The following is a 22,332-nucleotide window of genomic DNA, read 5'->3' on the forward strand; positions in this document are numbered from 1 at the left end:
ATCTAGCCCCTCGAGCCTGCTCCGCCATTCAACAAGATCGTGGCTGATCTGGCTGTGGACACAGCTCCACTTACCCGCCTGCTCCCCGTAACCCTTAATTCCCTTATTGGTTAAAAATCTATCTATCTGTGATTTGAATACATTCAATGAGCTAGCCTCAACTGCTCCCTTGGGCAGAGAATACCACAGATTCACAACCCTCTGGGAGAAGAAATTCCTTCTCAACTCGGTTTTAAATTGGCTCCCCTGTATTTTGAGGCTGTGCCCCCTAGTTCTAGTCTCCCCGACCAGTGGAAACAACCTCTCTGCCTCTATCTTGTCTATCCCTTTCATTATTTTAAATGTTTCTATAAGATCACCCCTCATCCTTCTGAACTCCAAGGAGTAAAGACCCAGTCTACTCAATCTATCATCATAAGGTAACTCCCTCATCTCCGGAATCATTCTAGTGAATCGTCTCTGTACCCCCTCCAAGGCTAGTATATCCTTCCTTAAGTAAGGTGACCAAAACTGCACGCAGTACTCCAGGTGCGGCCTCACCAATATCCTATACAGTTGCAGCAGGACCTCCCTGCTTTTGTACTCATCCCTCTCGGAATGAAGACCAACATTCCATTCGCCTTCCTGATTACCTGCTGCACCTGCAAACTAACCTTTTGGGATTCATGCACAAGGACCCCCAGGTCCCTCTGCACCACAGCATGTTGTAATTTCTCCCCATTCAAATAATATTCCCTTTTACTGTTTTTTTCCCAAGGTGGATGACCTCACATTTTCCGACATTGTATTCCATCTGCCAAACCTTAGCCCATTCGCTTAACCTATCTAAATCTCTTTGCAGTTTCTCTGTGTCCTCTACACAACCCGCTTTCCCACTAATCTTTCTGTCATCTGCAAATTTTGTTACACTACACTCAGTCCCCTCTTCCAGGTCATCTATGTATATTGTAAACAGTTGTGGTCCCAGCACCGATCCCTGTGGCACACCACTAACCACCGATTTCCAACCCAAAAAGGACCCATTTATCCCGACTCTCTGCTTTCTGTTAGCCAGCCAATTCTCGATCCATGCTAATACATTTCCTCTGACTCCGCGTACCTTTATCTTCTGCAGTAACCTTTTGTGTGGCACCTTATCGAAAGCCTTTTGGAAATCTAAATACACCACATCCATCGGTACACCTCTATCCACCATGCTCGTTATATCCTCAAAGAATTCCAGTAAATTAGTTAAACATGATTTCCCCTTCATGGATCCATGTTGCGTCTGCTTGATTGCACTATTCCTATCTAGATGTCCCGCTATTTCTTCCTTAATGATAGCTTCAAGCATTTTCCCCACTACAGATGTTAAACTAACCGGCCTATAGTTACCTGCCTTTTGTCTGCCCCCTTTTTTAAACAGAGGCGTTACATTAGCTGCTTTCCAATCCGCTGGTACCTCCCCAGAGTCCAGAGAATTTTGGTAGATTATAACAAATGCATCTGCTATAACTTCCGCCATCTCTTTTAATACCCTGGGATGCATTTCATCAGGACCAGGGGACTTGTCTACCTTGAGTCCCATTAGCCTGTCCAGCACTACCCCCCTAATGATAGTGATTGTCTCAAGGTCCTCCCTTCCCACATTCCCGTGACCAGCAATTTTTGGCATGGTTTTTGTGTCTTCCACTGTGAAGACCGAAGCAAAATAATTGTTTAAGTCTCAGCCATTCACTACCACCGAACAGCCAATGCAGTACATAGAAACATAGAAACACAGAAAATAGGTGCAGATGTAGGCCATTCGGCCCTTCGAGCCTGCACCACCATTCAATAAGATCATGGCTGATCATTCATCTCAGTACCCCTTTCCTGCTTTCTCTCCCTACCCCTTGATCCCTTTAGCCTTAAGGGCCATATCTAACTCCCTCTTGAATATATCCAATGAACTGGCATCAACAACTCTCTGCGGTAGGGAATGTCACAGGTTAACAACTCTCTGAAGTTTCTCCTCATCTCAGTCCTAAATGGTTTACCCCTTATCCTTAGACTCTGTCCCCTGGTTCTGGACTTCCCCAACATCGGGAACGTTCTTCCTGCATCTAACCTGTCCCGTCCCGTCAGAATTTTATGTTTCTATGAGATCCCCTATCATCCTTCTAAACTCCAGCGAATAAAGGCCCAGTCGATCCTCATATGTCAGTCCAGCCATCCTGGGAATCAGACTGGTGAACTTTCACTGCGCTCCCTCAATAGAAAGAATGTCCTTCCTCAGATTAGGAGACCAAAATTGAACACAATATTCCAGGTGAGGCCTCACCAAGGCCCTGTACAACTGCAGCAAGACCTCCCTGCTCCTATACTCAAAACTATGAAGGCCAACATACCATTTGCCTTCTTCACCGCCTGCTGCACCTGCATGCCAACTTTCAATGACTGATGTACCATGACACCCAGGTCTTGTTGCACCTCCCCTTTTCCTAATCTGCCGCCATTCAGATAATATTCTGCCTTCGTGGTTTTGCCCCCAAAATGGATAACCTCACATTTATCCACATTATACTGCATCTGCCATGCACTTGCCCACTCACCTAACCTGTCCAAGTCACCCTGCAGCCTCTTAACATCCTCCTCACAGCTCACAGCGCCACCCAGTTAGTGTCATCTGCAAACTTGGAGATATTACATTCAATTCCTTCATCCAAATCATTAATGTATATTGTAAATAGCTGGGGTCCCAGCACTGAGCCCTGCAGCACCCTACTAGTCATTGCTTGCCATTCTGAAAAGGACCCGTTTATTCCGACTCTCTACTTCCTGTCTGCCAACCAGTTCTCGATCCATGTCAGTACATTACCCCCAATACCATGTGCTTTGATTTTGCACACCAATCTCTTGTCAAAAGCCTTTTGAAAGTCCAAATACACCACATCCACTGGTTCTCCCTTGTCCACTCTACTAGTTATATCCTCAAAAAATTTGAATTGTAGTCACTGTTTTAATGTAGGAAACGCGGCAGCCAATTTGCGCACAGCAAGCTCCCACAAACAGTAATGTGATAATGACCAGATGATCTGTTTTAGTGATGTTGGTTAAGGAATAAATATTGGGCCCATTACACCGGGGATAACTCCCCTGCTCTAATTCAAAATAGTGCTATGGGATCTTTTACATCTACCTGGGAGGGCAGATGGGGCCTCGGTTTAATGTCTCATCCGAAAGACAGCACCTCCAACAGTGCAGCACTCCCTCAACACTGGCCACTCCGACAGTGCGGTGCTCCCTCAGCACTGGCCCTCCGACAGTGCGGCGCTCCCTCAGCACTGGCCCTCCGACAGTGCGGCGCTCCCTCAGCACTGCCCCTCCGACAGTGCGGCGCTCCCTCAGCACTGGCCCTCCGACAGTGCGGCGCTCCCTCAGTACTGCCCCTCCGACAGTGCGGCACTCCCTCAGCACTGGCCCTCCGACAGCGCGGCGCTCCCTCAGCATTGGCCCTCCGACAGTGCGGCACTCCCTCAGCACTGGCCCTCCGACAGTGCAGCGCTCCCTCAGCACTGCCCCTCCGACAGTGCGGCGCTCCCTCAGCATTGGCCCTCCGACAGTGCGGCACTCCCTCAGCACTGGCCCTCCGACAGTGCAGCGCTCCCTCAGTACTGGCCCTCCGACAGTGCGGCGCTCCCTCAGCACTGCCCCTCCGACAGTGCGCCGCTCCCTCAGCACTGGCCCTCCGACAGTGCGGCGCTCCCTCAGCACTGGCCCTCCGACAGTGCGGCGCTCCCTCAGCACTGGCCCTCCGACAGTGCGGCGTTCCCTCAGCACTTCACTAGAGAACCAGCCTAGATTTTTGTGCTCATGTTTCTGGAACCCACAACCTTCTGACTCAGAGGTGAGAGAGTGCTACCCACTGAGCCACAGCTGGCACTAAGAATTAGTAAGAAACCTCAATGAACAGAACCTGGCTACCCACCAAAGAGCAGTTTTAGATCTTTGGGTTTTTTGTTTAAGATCTTGGAGCTTTTTTGGCAGCTATGCTAAGGTTGGAGTTTGTGAACATCTTTTACTATGTGTGTTAACGTTTTTGAGGGTATATTTTCCTTCTTTCATTGCTAACAGTTATGACTCGGAGAAAACATACACCTTTTGTCTCTTGCTTTTGACTCCATTGTATCCTTGTGTTTGCATCTTGTGCATGTCAATTGCATATGCAAATCATTCATGCTGACCTGTTGAGCCCATTGCATAGCCTTCCCACACCGTTTCCATTCAGGATATCACAATCTGTGTCTCTGCTTGTTTTATATTTCAAATCTAGGGGGATCAGGAACAACATCTCCTGGAACATCCCGATACTAGGATTCAGCTCCAGGGGTGTTTTCACAGAAACACCTTTCCTGTCCTGCAGCCGGCCAGGTGACAAAGTCCGGGACACGCAGAGAAATTCCCGCAAAATCTCCAAGAGATCCGAGGAGGCCGCTAAAGACGAGAGTGACTTTCCCTACGCCGGGGTGCTGGAGGCGGTGTGCAACAACCCTGTTCCCAAGTTGCCCGGAATCTCCAACTTCACCCTCTATCTCTACTGCAACCTTTTGACCCAGGCCACAGAGGCGACCCGGTCTCCTCCCAACCTCCGAGCCACCTGCTCGGACGCTGCCTGGTACTTTTCCGTGGTGGAGGAAGATCTGTACTGGGTCCAGGTCTGCAAGCAGTTCTACACCTCCGCATTCAACTCCACCGTCTGCAGCAATGCCTCCCTGTTAAATCAGCAAGACTTCAACCAACCTTGGATCCTCGGGCTGTGCTCCGGGCTGCAGAGGCCTAGGAACGTTGGTATCTCTGCCAGCAATTGCGCCAGACTGTCTGCCCTTGCCAGCCTGCGCCCAGAAGATATTCAGAAGTGTGCGCTGCCCAATAGCACAGCTTATATTCAGAAGCTTTGCTCCAATGAAACTTTCCTGAAGAATGTGGTTGGGGATAAGAGGTTTATCATCAACCTTTGCAGTCAGCTGAATGGACTGAGAATGGAGGTGAGCTCTTTGATGGCGGGGGATGAGAATGGTGCCCATTACATTGACCACTTTTGTGAGCAAAGGAGGCGACTGACAAATCTAGGTGTGAACGAGACCTGGATGAACCAATTCTGCTCCTGGTTGTCTGTTAACCTGGAAGGAGCAAATGTCAATAGCAAATGTGAGCGAATGTTTGAGAGTTCGGATATTGACCTGGATGAAGTTCAGGAATGCATCCTTCAGCTCGGTGTTGGGTACATCAAGGTGCTTTGCTCCAACAGTACTTTGCTGAAGAATGGGACTGGAAGCAGTGCCTGGATTGGTCGGCTTTGCCCACACCTGTACGATGGCCCAGAGGGGCCGCACGTACCAACCAACAAGTGCCATCGATTGTTTGAGGTTTCAAATGTCACCGTCCAAGATTTGCAGCAGTGCGTCTTTGCAAACGGCGCAGCCCACGTCCGCAATATTTGCACCAATGGGGCGTCTCTGAAGGTCGATGACAGGGCCATGTCCTGGATAATCCGCTTTTGCAACCTGCTTGATCAAGTGAACAAGGAGCTGAAGTCTTTAATTGTTGGAAACCAACCTTTACTGTGCGATTACAGAACATGGTCTTCCCAGATGTTCCTCAATGGGAGCCTTCTCATGACCTGCAAAGGTCAGGACGGCCAGGGGTTCAAGGAGGTCATTTGCAGAAACGCCACTCTTTATTATTCAGTCTCAGCCACGCACCCTTGGATTGTGAGTTATTGCACGGCCTCCAACGTAACGCACGATGAGAAGTGCTTTGTCCGGGATCTGCTGGATATGCTTCCAACTCCTTTGAGCTTCAACACAACCCGACTTTGTAAAAATCCCACCGCGTTCCTGATGGACCTCCTCGACCGCTTCAATCAGTGCGATGACCAGGCCTTCAGTTGGATTTCTAACGCCAACTATATTCTCCGAGTCTTCGACTACCTCCTGGATTTCTCGAGCCTCGACCGCAGTGAGGAGGAGGTCCAAGAGGTTTTGAGTGAAGCCATTCTTCTCTCCAGCTTGTCGGACAATGCTTCATTCTGGGCGTCCTTCAACCCCAACGCGTCTGTCAGTATCTTACAGACTATCGACAGCTACTTGATGGAGGAGACAAACGGAGCCCTCAAAAAAGATCTTCTCAACTGCTTCAGTGTAAGCAATAGGGTAGAACAAAGGGGTGTCCAAGCTAACCTCCATTAAACCTCCCCTGAACCTTCTCTGCTCAAAGGAGAACAATCCCATCTCTCCGCATAACTGAAGTCCCTCATCCCTGGTACCATTCTGGTCAATCTCTGCATCTTCTCCAAGGCCTTGACATTCTCCCTGTAGTGTGGTGCCCAGAATTGGACACAATACTCCAGCTGGGGTCTCACCGGATTTGGAAGGTATTTATGGACCAATTATCAACACAACTTCCAGTCAGATTCTTCAGAAGATTACCGTCCGAGCAAAGCTCCTCGAGTCCCAGCCATCAAGGCCTCAAAGCCCAAGGTAGTTAATCCCACTTTCATCCTTGGTCCTGTTTGAATTTCACAGTAGTGTTGCCTCATTGGTTGAGAGATATCTTCCAAAGGAGGTTCGACCTCGGCTGGAGGCCAATCCTGGGCAAGATGTCAAGGCCTTGGAGAGGGCGTGGAGGAGATTTACCAGAATGGTCCCAGGGGATGAGGGGCGTCGGTGACGTGGAGTTCTGCAGAAGCCAGGGTTGTTCTCCTTGCAGGGAAGGTTAAGGGGAGGTTTAAAATTATGAGTAGGAACTGGCAGGAGGTTCGGTAACCAGAGGGCACAGATATGAGATAATTGACAAAAGAACCAGAGGAGGAGATGGGGGGGAATGTTTTTACGCAGCGAGTTATTGTGATCGGGAACGCGCTGCCTGAAAGGGCGGTGGGAGCAGATTCAATCGTAACTTTCAGAAGAGAATTGGATAAATACTTGAACAGGAAACATTTACAGGGCTGTGGGGAAAGAGCAGGGGGGAGTGGGACTAATTGGATCGCTCGTTCACAGAACCGGCACAGACACGATGGGCCGAATAGCCTCCTTCTGTGCTGAAAGATTCTATGAAATCCAAAATCGCAACCTCAAGATCTATTAGTGGCAGCACATTATACAGGAATTAATGGGATCGGGGATTTGAACACTCCCCCAGGTCCATGTTCAGCTTGTGGGGCTGCTGGCAGTGACACCAAGTCATTCCATAGATATTTTTTAAAAGTTTGGAAAGATTTTAACGAAAAGAACTAAAGCTTGAAACAGACTGTAATATTTTGCGAACTTTCAGTAAGCTCGGGCTGTGCGATGTACAATGAATGTGTCAACTGGCTCTGCTTCACCACAGGAACAACTAACAATACCCAGGAAGTGGGTCATCATTTCATAGAATTCAGATTAGCTGCAGGATGATCTCAGAGGGTGGTGAATCTTTGGAATTCTCTGCCCCAGAGGGCTGTGGAGGCTCAGTCGTTGAGTATGTTCAAGACGGAGACCGATAGATTTTTGGATATTAAGGGAATCGAGGGATATGGGGACAGTGCAGGAAAGTGGAGCTGAGGTCGAAGATCAGCCGTGATCTTATTGAGTGGCGGAGCCGAATGGCCGAATGGCCGACTCCTGCTCCTAATTCTAATGTTCTTATGATGGGCTTTATACAAAAGATCAGACTGCTAATTGTCTGAGGTATGAACCGTTTATCGATGCTACTCTCTCGTTACTTGTGCAAGGTATAACTGCTGATTGTCTACAAGAGAAAGAAAGAAACTTACATTAATATAGCGCCTTTCACAACCTCAGGATGTCCCAAAGTGCCAAACAGCCAATTAACTACACTTATAACTGTAGTCACTGTTGTAATGTGGGAAACGCGGCAGCCAATTTGTGCACAGCAAGCTCCCACACACAGCAATGAGCAGATAATCTGTTTCAGTGATACCGATTGAGGGATAAATATCGGCCAGGACACCGGTGAGAACTCCCCAACTCCTCTTCGTAATAGTGCCATGGGATCTTTTACGCCCGCCTGAGAGAGCAGACGGGGCGTCGGTTTAACATCTCATCAAAAAGACGCACAATGCTGGTAACTTTGTATTCGATCTCGCCCCTTGCATGGTCACCAGCACCCTGCTCCTTCCAAAGGCACTGATTCACTCTGGAGAATCACCTGTCCCTCCAGTACCTTTCCGAAGTGGTAATGTTTTATATGTGAACGTAGGCATCGCGTGTTGGCATGCAATTCGGCCGTGGGAGGGATAGTGGGGTAGGGGGTGAATCACTGCTGAGCGCAATCCTGTTCGCATCGGACGTTCACACACGTGCAGTTTGCAGCGGGAGTCACTGGTATAGGCTCAGCGGTAAGGCCTCCTGCAGCCGAATAGTCTGACAATGTTCACTGTCTAGTCTCACACCTGAAGAATGAGGTGCCAGAGGACTGCGTGTACACAGGAACGGCCTTCAGCAGAGACGAAAACTAGGGGGAGGAAATCTGATTGCTGAGTAAGGGTCTCTATCGGGTAAATATTGAGATAATCGTGACTACTTTACCTCCACAGCCTGTCCTGTGGGATCTGTTACAGAGTGAAGATGATTCTCCAGCTCTGAGAGTTCTTTTTCAGGTAAGTGGAGGAAAGGACATGCATTTCTCTAGCGCCTTTCACATCCTCGGGACGTCCCAAAGTGCTTCACAGCCGATGCACTTTAAGTGCTGTCACTGTTGTAGTGTAGACAAAAATGGCAACTAGTTTGTTCAAAGCAAGTTTACACTGACAACAGTCAGTTACATAACCAGCAAATCTGTTTCAGTGATGTTGGTTGAGGGATAAATATTGGCCCAGGACACCGGGGAGATCTCCCCTGCTCTTCTTCGAAATAATGCCATGGGATCCTTTTCGTCCACCTGAGAGGGCAGACAGGGCCTCGGTTTAATGTCTCATCTGAAAAACGGTACCTCCGACAGTGCAACACTCCCTTAGTACTGCCCCTCCGACAGTGCAACACTCCCTCAGTACTGCCCCTCCGACAGTGCAATGCTCCCTCAGTACTGCCCCTCCGACAGTGCGGCACTCCCTCAGTACTGCCCCTCCGACAGTGCAATGCTCCCTCAGTACTGCCCCTCCGACAGTGCAATGCTCCCTCAGTACTGCCCCTCCGACAGTGCGGCACTCCCTCAGTACTGCCCCTCCGACAGTGCGGCACTCCCTCAGTACTGCCCCTCCGACAGTGCAACACTCCCTCAGTACTGCCCCTCCGACAGTGCGACGCTCGCTCAGTACCCCATTGGGAGTGTTAGCTTAGTTTTTAGCGGGACTTGAACTCACAACTTTCTGACTCAGGCGAGAGTATTACCAATTGACATTCGGATATCTGGATTGAAGGTGGATCTGTTAATCAGCTCCTAATTGAAGCAACCTGTCAGTGAATGTGAGATCGAATCACTGCCTGCGATCAGCTCTCTTCTATCCCTGGTCTGAGATAACTGCTCTCAACCAGGGTAGGTGACCTCAGTTCCTCAGTGGGCCCCCTCCCACCTGACCTCTGTCCCCGGGTTCTGGAAGGGGGTTATAAGAACATAAGAAATAGGAAAGGAGTCGGCCATACGGCCCTCGAGCCTGCTCCGCCATTTAATAAGATCATGGCTGATCCGATCATGGACTCAGCTCCACTTCCCTGCCCGCTCCCCATAACCCCTTATTCCCTTATCGTTTAAGAAACTGTCCATTTCTGTCTTAAATTTATTCAATGTCCCAGATTCCACAGCTCTCTGAGGCAGCGAATTCCACAGATTTACAACCCTCTGAGAGAAGAAATTTCTCCTCATCTCAGTTTTAAATGGGCAGCCCCTTATTCTAAGATCATGCCCTCTAGTTCTAGTCTCCCCCATCAGTGGAAACATCCTCTCTGCATCCACCCTGTCAAGCCCTCTCATAATCTTATACGTTTCGATAAGATCACCTCTCATTCTTCTGAATTCCAATGAGTAGAGGCCCAACCTACTCAACCTTTCCTCATAAGTCAACCCCCTCATCTCTGGAATCAACCTCGTGAACCTTCTCTGAACTGCCTCCAAAGCAAGTATATCCTTTCTTAAATATGGAAACCAAAACTGCACGCAGTATTCCAGGTGTGGCCTCACCAATACCCTGTATAACTGTAGCAAGACTTCCCTGCTTTTATACTCCATCCCCTTTGCAATAAAGGCCAAGATTCCATTGGCCTTCCTGATCACTTGCTGTATCTGCATACTATCCTTTTGTGTTTCATGCACAAGTACCCCCAGGTCCCGCTGTACTGCAGCACTTTGCAATCTTTCTCCATTTAAATAATAACTTGCTCTTTGATATTTTTTCTGCCAAAGTGCATGACCTCACACTTTCCAACATTATACTCCATCTGCCAAATTTTTGCCCACTCACTTAGCCTGTCTATGTCCTTTTGCAGATTTTTTGTTCTCCTCACACATTGCTTTTCCTCCCATCTTTGTATCATCAGCAAACTTGGCTACGTTACACTCAGTCCCTTCTTCCAAGTCATTAATATAGATCGGGGTCCCAGCACTGATTCCTGCGGCACCCCACTAGTTACTGATTGCCAACCAGAGAATGAATCATTTATCCCGACTCTGTATTTTCTGTTCGTTAGCCAATTTTCTATCCATGCTAATATATTACCCCCAACCCTGTGAAATTTAATCTTGTGCAGTAACCTTTTATGTGGCACCTTGCCAAATGCCTTCTGGAAGTCCAAATACACCACATCCACTGGTTCCCCTTTATCCACCCTGTTCGTTACATCCTCAAAGAATTCCAGCAAATTTGTCAAACATGATTTCCCCTTCATAAATCCATGCTGACTCTGCCTGACCGAATTTTGTTTTCCAAATGTCCTGCTACTGCTTCTTTAATAATGGACTCCAACATTTTCCCACCCACAGATGTTAGGCTAACTGGTCTATAGTTTCCTGCTTTTTGTCTGCCTCCTTTTTTAAATAGGGGCGTTACATTTTCAGTTTTCCAATCTGCTGGGACCTCTCCAGAATCCAGGGAATTTTGGTAAATTACAACCAATGCATCCACTAGACCTGCCGCTACTTCTCTTAAGACCCTAGGATGCAAGCCATCAGGTCCAGGGGATTTATCTGCCTTTTATCAGCCAGGATTTCAGCTCTTGCTCATTATCCAGTGACATCTGCTCGATAGTGAGTGTGACTGGACATTGAGTGCTAACACCCGCCACTTTAATAGAAGTACACAGTGTTTACAGCACAGAATCAGGCCGTTCAGCCCAGCGGGTCCGTGCCGGGGTTTATGCTCCACACAAGTCCCCTCCCACCCCTCTTCATCTCACCCCATCAGCATATCCCTCTATTCCCTTCTCCCTCGTGTGTTTATCCAGCTTGCCCTTAAATGCATCGATATTATTCACCTCAACCCCTCCCTGTGGTCGGGAGTTCGTGCAGACCATTCATAGAAAAATAGAAAATAGGTGCAGGAGTAGGCCATTCGGCCCTTTGAGCTTGTACCACCATTCAATAAGTTCATGGCTGATCATTCACCTCAGTACCCCATTCCTGCCTTCTCTCCATACCCCTTGATCCCTTTAGCCGTAAGGGCCATATCCAACTCCCTCTTGAATATAAGGAACTGGCATCAACAACTCTCTGCGGAAGAGAATTCCACAGGTTAACAACTCTGAGTGAAGAAGTTTCTCCTCATCTCGGTTCTAAATGGCTTACCCCTTATCCTTAGACTGTGTCCCCTGGTTCTGGACTTCCCCAACATCGGGAACATTCTTCCTGCATCTAACCTGTCCAGTCCCGTCAGTATTTTATATGTTTCTATGAGATCCCCTCTCATTCTTCTAAACTCCAGTGAATACAGGCCCAGTCGATCCAGTCTCTCCTCATATGTCAGTCCTGCCATCCCGGGAATCAGTCTGGTGAACCTTCGCTGCACTCCCTCAACAGCAAGAACGTCCTTCCTCAGATTAGGAGACCAAAACTGTACACAATATTCCAGGTGGGGCCTCACCAAGACCCTTATTGACTGTCCCTTGGACTCAAACATTCAGTGAGATGCCCAATGCTCGCTCAGTAAGATCCCTAAAACCCGCTCTCTGAATAAAATCCCCCCCGAGTTCCTCCCCGCAGATGATGAGCACAAAATTCACACACAGGTAAGTGGAAGAAAGTGCAGCTTATTAATAAAACACGGGCAGGTAAAGCAATGCTCAGTTTGATGTGAGCTGCCTTTAATACAGTAACTTTAATCATTGAAAGGAGTCTTCAATTATTGAACTGAATCCCTGTTTAACTTTTAAACAGTGGGATGTTGTGTAACAAATCCCTTCGTCTGATTCTCTGCTCACTCTCAATTTTCACCGCACTCTCCTGAAGATGCAAACTCTGGCTGGGGTGAGGTCCACGCACCCACATGGCCATTTTATTCGAGACACAGTGTGTTGGTCGGATATTCATCCATGAGGTTCTCACCGTTGAGCCTGATGCTGTCCTAGCCTGACACGTACAGACTTTCCAGCAGGGGGAGCACTGGCCATTGACCAGCAGTGGTGAGCCTGATATTCTCCTTTCCCTGGCCCAGAGGGGCTGAAGCAAGTTACAAAGCCCCTCCCCAGTCACCGGCCTATCCAATCCTGAGCGCAATGGCCTTGATTGGGGGCTGAGAGGGCCAGCTGAGATCCACAAACAGACATTTTCCCCAATCCCATTTACATTTTCCTTCACTATTATAGAAAGAAAGACTTGCATTTCTATAGCGCCTTTCACGACCACCGTACGTCCCAAAGCGCTTTACAGCCAATGAAGTACTTTTTGGAGTGTAGTCACTGTTGTAAAGTAGGAAACACGGCAGCCAATTTGTGCACAGCAAGCTCCCACAAACAGCAACGTGATAATGACCCAGATCATCTGTTTTTGTTATGTTGATTAAGGGATAAATATTGGCCCCAGGATATCGGGGATAACTCCCCTGCTCTTCTTTGAAATAGCGCCACGGGATCTTTTACATCCGCCTGAGAGAGCAGACGGGGCCTCGGTTTAACGTCTCATCCAAAAGACGGTACTTCCGACAGTGCGGCGCTCCCTCAGCACCGCCCCTCCGACAGTGCAGCACTCCCTCTCAGCACTGCCCCTCCGACAGTGCGGCGCTCCCTCAGCACCGCCCCTCCGACAGTGCAGCACTCCCTCAGTACTGCCCCTCCGACAGTGCGGCGCTCCCTCAGTACCGCCCCTCCGACAGTGCGGCGCTCCCTCAGTACTGCCCCTCCGACAGTGCAGCACTCCCTCAGTACTGCCCCTCCGACAGTGCAGCACTCCCTCTCAGCACCGCCCCTCCGACAGTGCAGCACTCCCTCAGTACCGCCCCTCCGACAGTGTGGCGCTCCCTCAGTACTGCCCCTCCGACAGTGCGCCGCTCCCTCAGCACCGCCCCTCCGACAGTGCAGCACTCCCTCAGTACTGCCCCTCCGACAGTGCGGCGCTCCCTCAGTACCGCCCCTCCGACAGTGCGGCGCTCCCTCAGTACTGCCCCTCCGACAGTGCAGCACTCCCTCAGTACTGCCCCTCCGACAGTGCAGCACTCCCTCTCAGCACCGCCCCTCCGACAGTGCAGCACTCCCTCAGTACCGCCCCTCCGACAGTGTGGCGCTCCCTCAGTACTGCCCCTCCGACAGTGCGCCGCTCCCTCAGCACTGCCCCTCCGACAGTACGGCGCTCCCTCAGTACTGCCCCTCTGACAGTGCGGCACTCCCTCAGCACTGCCCCTCCGACAGTACGGCGCTCCCTCAGTACTGCCCCTCCGACAGTGCGGCACTCCCTCAGCACCGCCCCTCCGACAGTGCGGCACTCCCTCAGCACCGCCCCTCCGACAGTGCAGCACTCCCTCGCAGCACTGCACTGGAGTGTCAGCCGGATTTTTGTGCTCAAATTTCTTGGGGTGATTCTTTGACCCCACAACCTTCTGAGCCAGCGGCGAGAGAGCACTGAGCCACGGCTGATGCAGGTGAAAGGGAGAGAGGGCACGGACAGCCCCCAGGCTGCACTGGACGCCCGCAAAGTCGCGTATGGAAGTGAAGAGCAAGGAAATGGAATGGTTCGGATCCAATTACAATAATAGTCTTTTTTTGTTCCCAGGAATACCTGCAGATGCCCCAGGAGAACTTCCGGAAGCTTCTCATGTCAGCTAAAAGTGACACGGTCAAGAAACTGCTCTCGCACATGCACAGGACGTGGCGGCAACTGCAGGTGGGCACAGAGCAGAGCAGCGGGCAATCAGCTGGCATGGGCACAGCCAGAAATAACCTGGTGTAACCCTGTGCTCACTGACCGACAGTGGCTCCCGGTCCGGCAACGCCTCGGTTTTAAAATTCTCTTCCTCCTGTTCAAATCCCTCCATGGCCCTCGCCCCTCCCTATCTCTGTAATCTCCTCCAGCCCCACAACCCTCCCGAGATCTCAGCGTTCCTCTAATTCTGCCCTCATGAGCCTTCCCCGATTTTAATCGCTTCACCATCGGTGGCCGTGCCTTCTGTTGCCTGGGCCCCCAGCTCTGGAACTCCCTCCCTAAACCTCTCCGCCTCTCTACCTCTCTCTCATCCTTTAAGATGCTCCTTAAAACCAACCTCTTTGACCCAGCTTTCGGTCACCTGCCCTAATATCTCCTTGTGCGGCTCGATGTCAGTTTGTGTCTGATTTACATTCCTGTGAAGCACCTTGGGACGTTTCACTACGCTGTAGGCGCTATATGAATGCAAGTTGTTGAGAGGCAATTTTCTGTGTTGCCTCAGTCACATTCTCAAATATGATTTTAAGAGATTTTGCCTTTTTCTTTTTCAGGTTTCCCAGAGAGATGAACCAGCTCTGGAAACCCTCACCGCGGCCTTCCTGCACAAGTTTCCCCGAGTGACCCCTGACCTGTTCGTGGACCTGTCACAGTTCATTCCTTTCATGACTGTTTCCGACATCCTGAGTTTCCCGGTCTCGCTCCTTCTGAATGACAGTGTGTGAGTTCATCCGCCCAAGGTGTGAACATTCCGTGCTCTGTTTGTTTTGTTTAATTGACTGAACACTGTCAGCATCATCCCGTGTTTGCTGGGAATCTGATTGATCCTGTGTCAGGGTGACAAGCTGCCAGATTGGCTCAGTGGGCAGCACTCTGGCCTCTGAGTCAAGAGGTCGTGGGTCCCAGTCCCACTCCAGAGACTTAAGCATAAAAGCCAGGCTGATGTTTCAGTGTCAGTGCTGAGGGAGCGCCGCACTGTCGGAGGGGCAGTGCTGAGGGAGCGCCGCACTGTCGGAGGGGCAGTGCTGAGGGAGCGCCGCACTGTCGGAGGGGCAGTGCTGAGGGAGCGCCGCACTGTCGGAGGGGCAGTACTGAGGGAGTGCCGCACTGTCGGAGGGGCAGTGCTGAGGGAGCGCCGCACTGTCGGAGGGGCAGTGCTGAGGGAGCGCCGCACTGTCGGAGGGGCAGTGCTGAGGGAGCGCCGCACTGTCGGAGGGGCAGTGCTGAGGGAGCGCCGCACTGTCGGAGGGGCGGTGCTGAGGGAGCGCCGCACTGTCGGAGATGCCGTCTTTTGGAGGAGACGTTAAACCGAGGCCCCATCTGCCCTCTCGGGTGCATGTAAAAGATCCCATGGCACTATTCGAAGAAGAGCATGGGAGTTATCCCCGGTGTCCTGGCCAATATTTATTCATCAGCCAACATTACTAAATCATGATTACATGGTTGTCTGTGGGATCTTGCTGTGCACAAATAGGTTGCCGCATTTTCTACATTACAACAGTGACTGGACTTCAAAAGTAATTCATTGGCTGTAAAGTGCTTTGGGACATCCTGAGGTTGTGAAAGGCGGTAGAGAAATGCAAATCTTTCTTTCTTGTAGGACAGGGCATCATGAGCAATGAAGCCTTCCACTGTCGCACCCAAAGTCCAAGGGCAGTGCTCCTGTCCACACAGGGCTTAGCGAGCATGAGTTGCCCTATCTGAAGCCCACTCCACATAGTGACGCCTCTCTCTATCAGTCTCCCTCTCTCTCTCCCTCTCTCTCTCCCTGCCGCAGGCTCAAGTGGGGAGGGGAGGGGAGGGGGTGGTCGTTTGATGTAATTTGGAACAGGTGTGTGGATCAGGGAAATGTCCCCCCCCTTCCCCCATGCCCATGTGGGAGCTGAGTTGGTGATTAGCACAGAATCCTGGGACATTACAGCGCGGGAGGAGGCCATTCGGTCCATCGTGTCAGTGACAGTTCAGTCAGGCCATGGGGAAGGTTCCAAACTGATCGCCGGGTATATTGTATGCACCATGAGGATGCTCACAGGTTTGCATTGGGAGTGGCTTAGCCAGTCATGTGATGTTCACAAGACTCAATAAAACCCCAGCCAGTTGGGTTCGGGGGATGCGCGATGAGGTATGCAGTTGTGAGCCTGGTGGATGAACCAGTAATGTGTAGTGTGATTGTTAAATTTTTGTTAATAAACCAACTAGTTCTTAATAGCAATGACTGTCTGGGGTTCGTGCTGCAGACTGCCGTTCAGCGCCTCCTGCTGGTTGGTGGGGGTTGGGGCAACCGGGTGTCGAGAGTGGCCATCCATGGTTGGCCAATCCGCCGTGGCACCTGGGTCAGGAGGTGAGAAACTAGCCCAGCAAGGTGGGGCTTCCTTGCACGGGGTGTGGGGCCAAAGATTTACCCCCCTCCTCGCCCTCACAGGCTGACTCCTGATGCACTCCTGGCCGGCCTCCCCCATTCTACCCGATGTAAACTAGAGCTGCCCCGTGTCCTAACTCGCACCGAGTCCCGCTCACCCATCACCCCCTGTGCCCCGTGTCCTAACTCGCACCGAGTCCCGCTCACCCATCACCCCCTGTGCCCCGTGTCCTAACTCGCACCGAGTCCCGCTCACCCATCATCCCCTGTGCCCCGTGTCCTAACTCGCACCGAGTCCCGCTCACCCATCACCCCCTGTGCCCCGTGTCCTAACTCGCACCGAGTCCCGCTCACCCATCACCCCCTGTGCCCCGTGTCCTAACTCGCACCGAGTCCCGCTCACCCATCACCCCCTGTGCCCCGTGTCCTAACTCGCACCGAGTCCCGCTCACCCATCACCCCCTGTGACCCGTGTCCTAACTCGCACCGAGTCCCGCTCACCCATCACCCCCTGTGCCCCGTGTCCTAACTCGCACCGAGTCCCGCTCACCCATCACCCCCTGTGACCCATGTCCTAACTCGCACCGAGTCCCGCTCACCCATCACCCCCTGTGCCCCGTGTCCTAACTCGCACCGAGTCCCGCTCACCCATCACCCCCTGTGCCCCGTGTCCTAACTCGCACCGAGTCCCGCTCACCCATCACCCCCTGTGACCCGTGTCCTAACTCGCACCGAGTCCCGCTCACCCATCACCCCCTGTGCCCCGTGTCCTAACTCGCACCGAGTCCCGCTCACCCATCACCCCCTGTGACCCGTGTCCTAACTCGCACCGAGTCCCGCTCACCCATCACCCCCTGTGCCCCGTGTCCTAACTCGCACCGAGTCCCGCTCACCCATCACCCCCTGTGCCCCGTGTCCTAACTCGCACCGAGTCCCGCTCACCCATCACCCCCTGTGCCCCGTGTCCTAACTCGCACCGAGTCCCGCTCACCCATCACCCCCTGTGCCCCGTGTCCTAACTCGCACTGAGTCCCGCTCACCCATCACCCCCTGTGCTCACTGACCTACATTGGCTCCTGGTTAAGCAACGCCTCAATTTCAAAAATCTCATCCTTGTTTACAAATCCCTCCATGGCCCTCGCCCCTCCCTATCTCTCTAATCTCCTCCAGCCCCACAATCTCCCCGAGATGTCTGCGCTCCTCTAACTCTGCCCTCCTGAGCATCCCTGATTATAATCGCTCCATCATCGGTGGCCGTGCCTTCTGTTGCCTGGGCCTCAAGCTCTGGAGCTCCCTCCCTCAATCTCTCTGCCTCTTTACCTCTCTTTCCTTCTTCAAGACGCTCCTTAAACCCGACCTCTATGACCTTTGGTCACCTGCGCTAATTTCTACTTATGCGGCTCGGTGTCAAATTTTTATCACATAATACTCCTGTGAAGCGCCGTGGGACATTTCACTATGTTTTACGGTGTCTTTACAGTAGAGGACACTAACAATATTCCAACAGTGGATAGTCAAGGGGCTATGGGTGTGGGGGGTGGAAACTTAACACAATCACAATCACTGAGGAGGTGATACTCAGTAAGATAATGGGACTAAAGGCAGATAAATCCCCTGGACAGCAAGTGATCAGGAAGGCCAATGGTATCTTGGCCTTTATTGCAAAGGGGATGGAGTATAAAAGCAGGGAAGTCTTGCTACAGCTATATAAAGGTATTGGTGAGGCCACACCTGGAATACTGCGTGCAGTTTTGGTTTCCATATTTACGAAAGGATATACTCAGATCAGGCTGTTCAGAGAAGGTTCACCAGGTTGATTCCGGAGATGAGGGGGTTGACTTATGAGGAAAGGTTGAGTCGGTTGGGCCTCTACTCATTGGAATTCAGAAGAATGAGAGGTGATCTTATCAAAACATATAAGATTAGGAGGGGGCTTGACAAGGTGGATGCAGAGAGGATGTTTCCACTGATGGGGGGAGACGGGAACTAGAGGGCATGATCTTCGAATAAGGGGCCGCCCATTGAAAACTGAGAGATGAGGAGGAATTTCTTCTGAGGGTTGTAAATCTGTGGAATTCGCTGCCTCAGAGAGCTGTGGAAGCCGGGACATTGAATAAATTTAAGACAGAAATAGACAGTTTCTTGAGCGATAGGGGGATAAGGGGATATGGGGAGCGGGCGGGGAAGTGGACCTGAGTCCATGATCAGATCAGCCATGATCTTATTGAATGGCGGAGCAGGCTTGAGGGGCCGTATGATCTACTCCTGTTCCTAGTTCTTATGTTATGTTAAAGGCGCTATATAAATGCAAGTTGTTGCTGATGACTGGTGCTTTGTCCCCTGCAGCTTGGCGGCTATCCGGGACCACAGCTCCAGCATGAAGCCCAGCCAGAAGAAAGCCTTTGCCCGGAGGCTGCTGAACGGCCAGGCCTTTGGGGACGTGGAGTCCTGGCCTCCCTACTTCCTGAGATCTGTGCAGCCGCTGCTGCCCTACCTGCCCATTGGCCACTTTCAGCAGCTGACGGCCAAGCAGGTGAGGAGGGGGCGGGCGCCATTCCTGACCGTTCTCTCTCAGCCGCTGATCGACCCGGCGGCTCGCTCCCCAAGGATCCGCCGTGACCTCGTTCCAATCCGCCCGCTGCCCAATGTCCGTGGCTACTTTCTCCCCGTTCCCCGAAATCCCACGATGCCGACACTCCCATTGCCCGCCTGTAATGTGTGTCCCTGTGAGTATGCTCAAGGTTTGTGGAGCTGTTGCTTTGTGAGTGACTTAGCCAGTCATGTGATGTTCACAAGACTCAATAAAACCCCGGCCAGTTGGTTCGGGGGATCCACGATGGGGCAGGTGGTTGTGAGCCTGGTGGATGAACTGGTAATGTGTCGTGTGATTGTTAAACCTTTGTTAATAAATCAACTAGTTCTTAATAACAATCTGTTGCTGTGAATTCTTCAGCAAAGAACCCACGAAGCAAATACATTACACCACCCAAGCGGCTATCCTTCATCTACAAGTCTCGGCAGTGCGTGTCGGCGGGCTATTTGACCACGGGGTGCGGCATACTTTCTAGCAGCAGGATTGGGAATTCGCCCCCCAACCCAGCGGCCAATTGTCGTACCCCCGCTCTTCCCCCCCGGCCAGGTTCCCATTCCTGATCGGTATCTGGCGACCCCGCAGGAAAGCGCGTGTACATCGATATTCGATTCGGTTGTGATGCCCTCCAAAGTCGAAGAGCCCGTCGATACGCACTGGCTGGACTCGCGCCTGAAGAACGGCCACTTGGCTGAAGCAGTGATCAGCACCACACTCTGGAATAAAGCCCGCACCCAAGGGAGAGGAGGAGCAGGGGGAAGAGATGAATCTATCAGCGTTAACATTTTCACTGTGGTTCCTCTTCTGTGTTGCAGCTAGTCTCGGCGATCAACTTGTTCGGAAACAGCAGCCTGGATCCATGTCAGGGCAGACACGTGATCCGCAGCATCTTACACTCCAACAGGAGCCTGAGCACGGGCGAGATAGAAAGGTAAGGGTCCCCGGAAGCCACGCTGCCACTGCCCTCATCACTACACCGGGAGTGAAGGGGCCTCAACCCTCGCTGCTGCTCGAGGCTGCAAAGGCCTCTTGTGTCCTTTATGGCCCTCCCTTTCTCTCCGCAACACCCCGACAGACAATGGGGTGCGCTTCAACCCACCACGCTCCAGGACTTCGCTCGAGCTCTTTCTGCGCGAGCCGAAACTGTCAGGGGTGGTAGTAGACTATTCGCCCATGGTGGGCACCACCGCTCGGCCCAACCCTGTCGAGCCTTTGTTACCTCCAGACTCCGACTGTTCCGACACTCTCCTGGTCGGCCTCCCAACTTACACCCACTTAAACTTCAGCTCCTCCAAAACCCGGCTTCCCCCGTGCCCTAACTCCCACTCATCCATCACCCCCTGTGCCCACTGCCCCGTGCCCTAACTCCCGCTCACCCATCACCCCCTGTGCCCACTGCCCCGTGCCCTAACTCCCGCTCACCCATCACCCCCTGTGCCCACTGCCCCGTGCCCTAACTCCCGCTCACCCATCACCCCCTGTGCCCACTGCCCCCGTGCCCTAACTCCCACTCACCCATCACCCCCTGTGCCCACTGCCCCATGCCCTAACTCGCACCAAGTCCCGCTCACCCATCACCCCCTGTGCCCACTGCCCCATGCCCTAACTCCCACTCACCCATCACCCCCTGTGCCCACTGCCCCCGTGCCTTAACTCCCACTCACCCATCACCCCCTGTGCCCACTGCCCCGTGCCCTAACTCGCACCAAGTCCCGCTCACCCATCACCCCCTGTGCCCACTGCCCCCGTGCCCTAACTCCCACTCACCCATCACCCCCTGTGCCCACTGCCCCGTGCCCTAACTCCCACTCACCCATCACCCCCTGTGCCCACTGCCCCGTGCCCTAACTCCCGCTCACCCATCACCCCCTGTGCCCACTGCCCCGTGCCCTAACTCCCACTCACCCATCACCCCCTGTGCCCACTGCCCCGTGCCCTAACTCCCACTCACCCATCACCCCCTGTGCCCACTGCCCCGTGCCCTAACTCCCGCTCACCCATCACCCCCTGTGCCCACTGCCTCCGTGCCCTAACTCCCACTCACCCATCACCCCCTGTGCCCACTGCCCCGTGCCCTAACTCCCACTCACCCATCACCCCCTGTGCCCACTGCCCCGTGCCCTAACTCCCGCTCACCCATCACCCCCTGTGCCCACTGCCTCCGTGCCCTAACTCCCACTCACCCATCACCCCCTGTGCCCACTGCCCCGTGCCCTAACTCCCACTCATCCATCACCCCCTGTGCCCACTGTCCCCGTGCCCTAACTCCCACTCACCCATCACCCCCTGTGCCCACTGCCCCGTGCCCTAACTCGCACCATGTCCCGCTCACCCATCACCCCCTGTGCCCACTGCCCCCGTGCCCTAACTCCCGCTCATCCATCACCCCCTGTGCCCACTGCCCCCGTGCCCTAACTCCCACTCACCCATCACCCCCTGTGCTCGCTCACCTACATTGGCTCCCGGTTAAGCAAAGCCTCAATTTCAAAATTCTCGTCCTTGTTTACAAATTTCTCCATGGCCCTCGCCCCTCCCTATCTCTGTAATCACCTCCAGCCCTCCTTAGGATGTTTTACTACATTAAAGACGCTATATAAATGCAAGTTGTTGCCATCCCCATCACCCAACAGGCCTGCTCCTGTTCCCTCGCTCCCTGCATGATGCCGCGTGACCCTCCTCGATTCCCACACCAGTTGTGGGTGTTGTGGATCGGATGGGGCTGAGTCGCCAATTCCCATGGTTATAAAACCCTTCCTGCGGGGGACGGAGGGGCCTCCCGGAGCCTGTCCTCCAGCCGGAAGGGCCTTCGGGAGAGGAGAAAACGTGGAATCCGAGCGGGAAAGCTCGTTTTCTGTCCAATTTCCGCCTCCTTTTCCAGGCTTGGCCGGTTGATTTGTTTCGCGAGCCAAGAAGACCTTCGACCTCTGCTGGCTGCCCAGGCTCCCTCTGATGCTGTCTCCTCCGCGCTTTTGGATTGCATTAATGACAGGACCATCGACACCGACGGAGGGGTGAGTGGACCAGTAATCCTGCCGGTTGGCAGCTCTGAGATTGCGATGCTTTTGTTCATGACTGGGGCCGAGGT

The 22,332-nt window shown here is 52.5% G+C and overlaps 1 protein-coding gene across 1 annotated transcript in view; it reads left to right on the top strand.

The window, feature by feature from the left end:
• Window positions 1-22,332, top strand: part of LOC139233550 (putative stereocilin-like protein) — a 29,014-nt gene that overhangs the window by 3,463 nt on the left and 3,219 nt on the right. Inside the window, exons 3-9 of the mRNA XM_070863953.1 lie at window positions 4,295-6,161; window positions 8,558-8,620; window positions 14,152-14,279; window positions 14,855-15,019; window positions 19,004-19,190; window positions 20,063-20,178; window positions 22,126-22,258. Coding sequence (XP_070720054.1) covers window positions 4,295-6,161; window positions 8,558-8,620; window positions 14,152-14,279; window positions 14,855-15,019; window positions 19,004-19,190; window positions 20,063-20,178; window positions 22,126-22,258 — 2,659 coding nt within the window. The remainder of the gene's footprint in view (window positions 1-4,294; window positions 6,162-8,557; window positions 8,621-14,151; window positions 14,280-14,854; window positions 15,020-19,003; window positions 19,191-20,062; window positions 20,179-22,125; window positions 22,259-22,332) is intronic.

Source organism: Pristiophorus japonicus, chromosome 21 (genome assembly GCF_044704955.1).
Source record: "Pristiophorus japonicus isolate sPriJap1 chromosome 21, sPriJap1.hap1, whole genome shotgun sequence".
NCBI lineage: Eukaryota > Metazoa > Chordata > Chondrichthyes > Pristiophoridae > Pristiophorus > Pristiophorus japonicus.